At 35.1% G+C, this 6,049-nt stretch overlaps 1 protein-coding gene across 1 annotated transcript in view; it reads right to left on the minus strand.

Annotated features, from left to right (window-relative positions):
- Nucleotides 1-1,635: 1,635 nt before the first annotated feature.
- HELRODRAFT_71774 (hypothetical protein) overlaps nt 1,636-6,049 on the minus strand; it is a gene marked incomplete at both ends in the record, with an annotated part of 9,311 nt that continues 4,897 nt past the window's right edge. The window contains 5 exons of the mRNA XM_009011766.1: nt 1,636-1,933; nt 2,758-2,898; nt 3,294-3,499; nt 4,013-4,166; nt 4,497-4,563. Coding sequence (XP_009010014.1) covers nt 1,636-1,933; nt 2,758-2,898; nt 3,294-3,499; nt 4,013-4,166; nt 4,497-4,563 — 866 coding nt within the window. The remainder of the gene's footprint in view (nt 1,934-2,757; nt 2,899-3,293; nt 3,500-4,012; nt 4,167-4,496; nt 4,564-6,049) is intronic.

Here is a 6,049-nt window from a genome sequence, read left to right on the forward strand (position 1 = left end):
TTTTAGTTTCATGTGTGTGTGTGTGTGTGTGTGTGTGTGTGTGTGGTGTGTGTGTTATGGTTTGCAACGCAGCGTTTAATTAGCATCAAAAAGGATCGTCATGTTCCCGTTGGCAAGTAAGCCTTTATGTGTGTGTGTGTGTGTGTCTATGCGTGTGTTTGTGAGTGTTCGTGTGTGCGTGTGTCGGTGTGTTTATTTGTTGTCTGTGGAGTTGAAATTGTGAGGGAAAAATAAGAATGAAATCAACACTCTAGGCCGAATTTAATTTATATTCACTATAAATTTTAAAATTCTGACATTATGAAGTCATAACAAGTCTCAATTCATTTGTAAAATGCCCTTTCATTTTATGTAATATTCCATTTAAAAAATATCTTCAAAATTCTTTACTATAAACAACCAGCTAATGATGAACCTACATCTTTTCATATTTTTAACGAAAATTTATCAAAAAAAGTCATACAAAAATAATTTTTCAATCAACAAGGCACAGGACGAACCATGTGTGTGTGTGTGTGTGTGTGCGTGTGTGTATGTGAGTTTGTGTCTGTGTGAATAATAGCTGATATGTACTAAAAACCAGCAGAAAATAAAGCCGCTGTAACTTTTCAACATAATGACGCGGTATATGGAGAAAAAACTCTAAAATAGAAAAAAATTAATTTGACGAAAAGGAATATAATATATAAAATGTTAAATATTTTAAGTTAAACATTCATTCATTCGTTCGTTCGTTCGTTCGTTCGTTCGTTCATTCATTCATTAATTATTCATTCATCCATCCATTCACTCATTCATTCATTCAATCATTCATTACATCAAATGGATGAATAAAAAATAATTTGTCAATCAATCAAAGAAAGAATATCTCACGAGGCACAAGATATATTGAACAAAATAATTGTATAAATAATTATATATATATATAAATATATGTATGTGTGTGTGTATGTGTGTGTGTGTGTTCTTAAGTCTATTAGTCAATTGATTAATATCAATTATATAATAAGACAATGTATTAATTTTTATACTTAAATAACAAGGCTTACATGAATGAACTTGTTTTTGCTTCAATAAAATGAATTCAGCTGTTTTAAAAAAAAGTCATTTGATGATGACGACGACGACGATGAAAATGATAATGTTGTAGATATTGATATTAGTTGTAAAAACCCTGATTATGATGATGAAATACTAGTACTACTACTACTACTATAATACTACTATTACTACTACTATACTACTACTGCTACTACTACTACTACTGCTACTACTACTACTACTACAATTGTAATGATTGCAATAAGAATAATGATGTTAAGATGATGAAATGATAATTTTGATGATAAAACAAACGATAAATATGTGTTCTGTACATATAACATTCGATACACACCTTAAAATATTACATTATATCCAAATAAACACATACATTGTTTAAATACATGAGTCATATAAATCGCACCTCTAGATATCAGTTATATAGATAATAGATATCGTAATTAATAGCAATAATATATGAAATAACGCCATATAATTTTTCAATAATGATAATATTAATAATAAAAGTAATAATAGCAACAATAGTAATAATAATAACAATAGTAATAATAATAATTATGATAATAATAATAATCAAACAGCAGTAGAACCGCTACGAATACCGATAGAACCGGCTTCACCGGTTATGAGATCCGATATTAACCGATCGACTTTAACCGGCCCGACAGTCGAGTGTAAGAAAATTTTTTCAATAGTGAACGGACTAATCTGTGAGAGAGATGGCAGGAGGAGTAGAAGTTTACCGAATCTGAGAGGATCGTTCGGTCTCGTTGTTTCGACGTATTTGTTTAACGAGAGTTGTGCCTGGTCTTGTAAGAAGGTGAGAGTGTATATGGCGTCGTCGTTGTCGTTGTCGCGGTTGTTTTGAGAGCTGTTTGTGGCAGTTGTGGCTGCAGTTGGCTTAGTGTCGTTCTGCTGCTTGTATGTTGTAGAGGAGATTTTGTCTTTGTTGTATACTGAATTTTTGTTGGGGGTAATGGTTGAGTAAGTTTATTTCATTTTCTATTTTATTTTTCAAACTGATTATTTAAATGTTTGAAATTATTTTTAAATTTTATGGCATTATCAGTTTATGTTAAGCTATTGAACTTTACGATGTGATAAGTTATAATCATCATCCTCAACTTCTTCACCATCATCATCGTCATCACCATCATTGACATCATCGTCATCACCATCATCATCAAAGCAATCATCATCATCATCGTCGTCACCATAATTTTGCGATCTATGTGTTTCTAAAATGACAAGCTGGCTGAACAGTAAGCATCAATCACATTGCGCGTATTAAACATCTTTCATTTTATTTTTAATATATGTACATAAGAAAATAAAAAACATCATAATCCAGCCGAACCATAAAATATTATTTAAAAAAAATGTTTATTTCATATACAGCTCGCTATGAAGCAGAGAGGATAAAAGAGAACTCGATCGATACGACGGGAGTTTGAAATTTAAATTTTAAAATGATTGAAATAGAATAAAAAATGAGAGATCGAATTCATAGAAGATGAGCATGATGTTATGACCTATCAAAAAAAACCCATTCAAAATAATTTCAAAGAATGTAGTTTAAAAAAACGAATGAATGGATGAAAAACTTCACATTTAAATAAATTAAAAACTAAAATATGAAAGCCAAACAAACAAATGGACAAACAAACAAACGAACGAACAAACAAACAAACAAACAAACATGGTCTGAAGAGAACAACTCCACGTAGACAGGAGTACTCGGCTGGATCGATTTGCATCTGCTTCAACTTCTCGACAACCTCTTGCATGAACCTGAACTCCTTCTCCAACTTATAATTCCGTATTAAGCTTTCCTTGCTCCCGGCAATTCTATCTTGCTCATGCTCATTGTCGTCATCGCCATCATTCTCATCATCGTCGTCATCATCATTGTTGTAGTTTGTTGTGTCCGTGTCATCATCGTCGTCGTCATCATCAACGCCACTATTGTCGTTGTTTTTGTTGGTGGTGGTGCTGCTTTCATGTTTGCGTTTTGTTGCAAGAGATGTTGTTGTTTCTGGTGAACTGCTACCCGCTTCTCGTTTGATGTGCGCGCCTTTTTTCAGTTTAAATGTAAACTTCGGTCGTTTTGTGACTGGAGAGAATTTCTTATCTTTAAGAAATACACAAACAAACATTACTTTTAATGTTTTAAATAAATTACTCAAACAAATAAACGTATAAACAATTAAACAAACAAACAAACAAAAAACACCAGACCATCTTCGGTGGCCTTCAAAAGCAGTCCCCGGTGCAGATTCAAATCGAACTGAGCAGCGTTGAGTACGAAGAGCTCACTCCAGCGTTCCTCCAGCAAGAAAATCTGCTGACGTAAGGGCAGTTTGAGGAAGGCGGGAATGTTCTTCACCCAGTTGAGAGTGAGGAAGAGCAGACGGACGGCCATCTCCCAGACAGTTTCCTTGCTTTGCGCCAGGGAAGCAGCGTATTGGAGGGCCATGTGTTGGATGTAGTGCTGGGCCACGTACTATTCACGAAGATCGTCGTCGTTGTTTTCATTTAAAGTGTTTTTTTTTACATAGAAAATAATTTATCCAACTATTTTGTAATGTTTTTGTTATTATGTTTCATTCGATTTGAGAAAAACTACATTATTTTTCAGATAAATGATCAAACAAACCTTCGGCAATGGTTGGTAGAGGAGAGGGGGTGTGGTGTAGAGCAGAGCTTCAAGTGGATTGCTGAATGGTAGAAAGTCTAGGGCGGTTGGCTGGAGTCCTAGCGGAGCCAAAAAGGGATTCGTTCTCAATTGCATTCCGGAATTCAATAAACTGTTCGTAGCTGATATGAAGGGGGATGATGTTGATCGCTGTTGTTGTTGTTGCTGCTGCTGCTGCTGTTGTAGATGATGTTGTTGCTGCTGCTGGATTGTCAGGTTTAATGGTGACATACCATTCTTAACGTTCATCTTCACATTGCTCAGTGAGGAGGAAGTAGGAAGCGGAAATGGAAATGGAGATAACAAGTGTGGAATGTGATGGAAGTTATTAAAATTGTTGTTGATGTTAGTGTTGTTGTTGGAATTGTTGTTGCTGCCGCTGCTGCTGCTGAAGCGACTACCAAAGCCACTGAATCCATCCAAGCTACCGATGTGGCCACCATTTGAAAACATCGACAAAAAATCGCCTTTCAAATAATTTGCACTCAACACAGACGGCGAGAAAAACGACGACGACGATGAAGAGGACGACGATGACGACGATGAAGAGGACAGCGATTTAATTATAGGATTATTATGGTCGAACAGACTGTTGTTGCTGCTGCCCCCGAGTATGTGATTGCTGCTGTTGTTGTTGATGATGTTGTTAATGTTACTGATGTTATTATTGATGATGTTGTTGTTGATGTTGTTGTTGTTGTTGTTGCTGTGATGATTGACAGGTGATGATGTAGCGCACAACATTCCAGCTTGCATCATCTGACGCCTTATAGTCGAGTGTCTAGGCCCTCGCTCATGTTGGACGGCTGCAATGTAATTCATCAACGTACATTATTTTAGAAACAATTTAGAAATTTTTTTTTTCAAAAATTTTTTAGTTATTTGTTCTCAATTGAATTTCTTTGTTAATTACACTTTGTATGTTTTGTGATGATGTTTTTAAAGCTTTATATATTTTAGTTTCGTTATAACCTGTTTCCGATAATAAATACACATAGGGTATATACATACATATACATACACATATAGAATTATTAAATACTTATATTTAATAAATCGATATATACAGATACACACACAGATATATACGCATATATATGCAGAAATACACACATACACACAGACATATATACACACAGACATATACGCTTATACACACGCATACACATACCGCCGTACACGGGAATACATACACATATGCACGCATCTACACACACACTCACTCACACAGACACACACACACACGTACACAGACAAACAAACATAATTTTTTAGACAAATTTTTCTTTCAGACGAGCCATGAATATACGAGAAGAACGATTAAGTGTATAAATGTTTGCTCACAAATGTTTACATATTCAACGAAGGGTGCATAGTCCCAAATCTTTTATTGTCGGGTTTGTTATTTTTTACGCCTGGATAGTTGGTTGACTGGTTGGCTGGTTGGTTGGTTGGTTGATTAGTTGGCTATTGATATGGTTAGTTGGTTGGTTGAGTTGGCTGGTTGGTTGATTAAATGGTTGGTTGGTTGATTAGTTAGCTATTGATTTGGTTAGTTGGTTGGTTGGTTAGTTGGTTGGTTGAGTTAGCTGGTTAGTTGGTTGATTGGTTGATTGGTTGATTGATTGTTTGATTTGGAAAATATACAAAGAAAAGAATGGACAGAAATTTGTATTTTAAAAAGTTTACACGAATGCTTTTTTCTTTCTTGTTACTAGGCTAAGTTTTTTGTGACGAGGTCTGTGTAATGTGGCTATGTGTTATTTACGTGTGTGCGTGTATTTATGTGTATTATTGTGTTTGGTTGGGTACGTGTACGTGTCTTTATATGTAAGGTTATACAGATGATTGTTGGTATGTGTTTAAGTGTAGATGTTAATTGATGTTTTTGTTTGATTCTGGAAAAAATGTATACAACGGTGTTTGTGTGTGTGTGTGTGTGTGTGTGTGTGTCTTCAGTGGCGGATCTAGACAACTTTAACTGGGGAGGGGGCAAATTTTTCATACCACGGGGGGGGCCTAAGATTTGTGTTAGTGTGCATTACGACTTTTTCTTTGCTTATCATGTTCAATTTTTGGTCGATTTCACACCTATAACGGTCCTATTTCTGACTTCTATTAAAAACAGCCCACAACGGGTAGGCCAGCGTCCTCTTTGGCCCTCTTCCTGATTGGCTGCTGTTTGTCTTTATGTACACATGCAAGGGTGTACAAATGAATATCGATATGTATTTATGTGTAGGTTTAAAATGATGTTTCATTTAAATTTTGGACAAAATTTGTACAACGTGT

The sequence above is a fragment of the Helobdella robusta genome (assembly GCF_000326865.2).
Source record: "Helobdella robusta unplaced genomic scaffold HELROscaffold_10, whole genome shotgun sequence".
Taxonomy (NCBI): Eukaryota; Metazoa; Annelida; class Clitellata; order Rhynchobdellida; family Glossiphoniidae; genus Helobdella; species Helobdella robusta.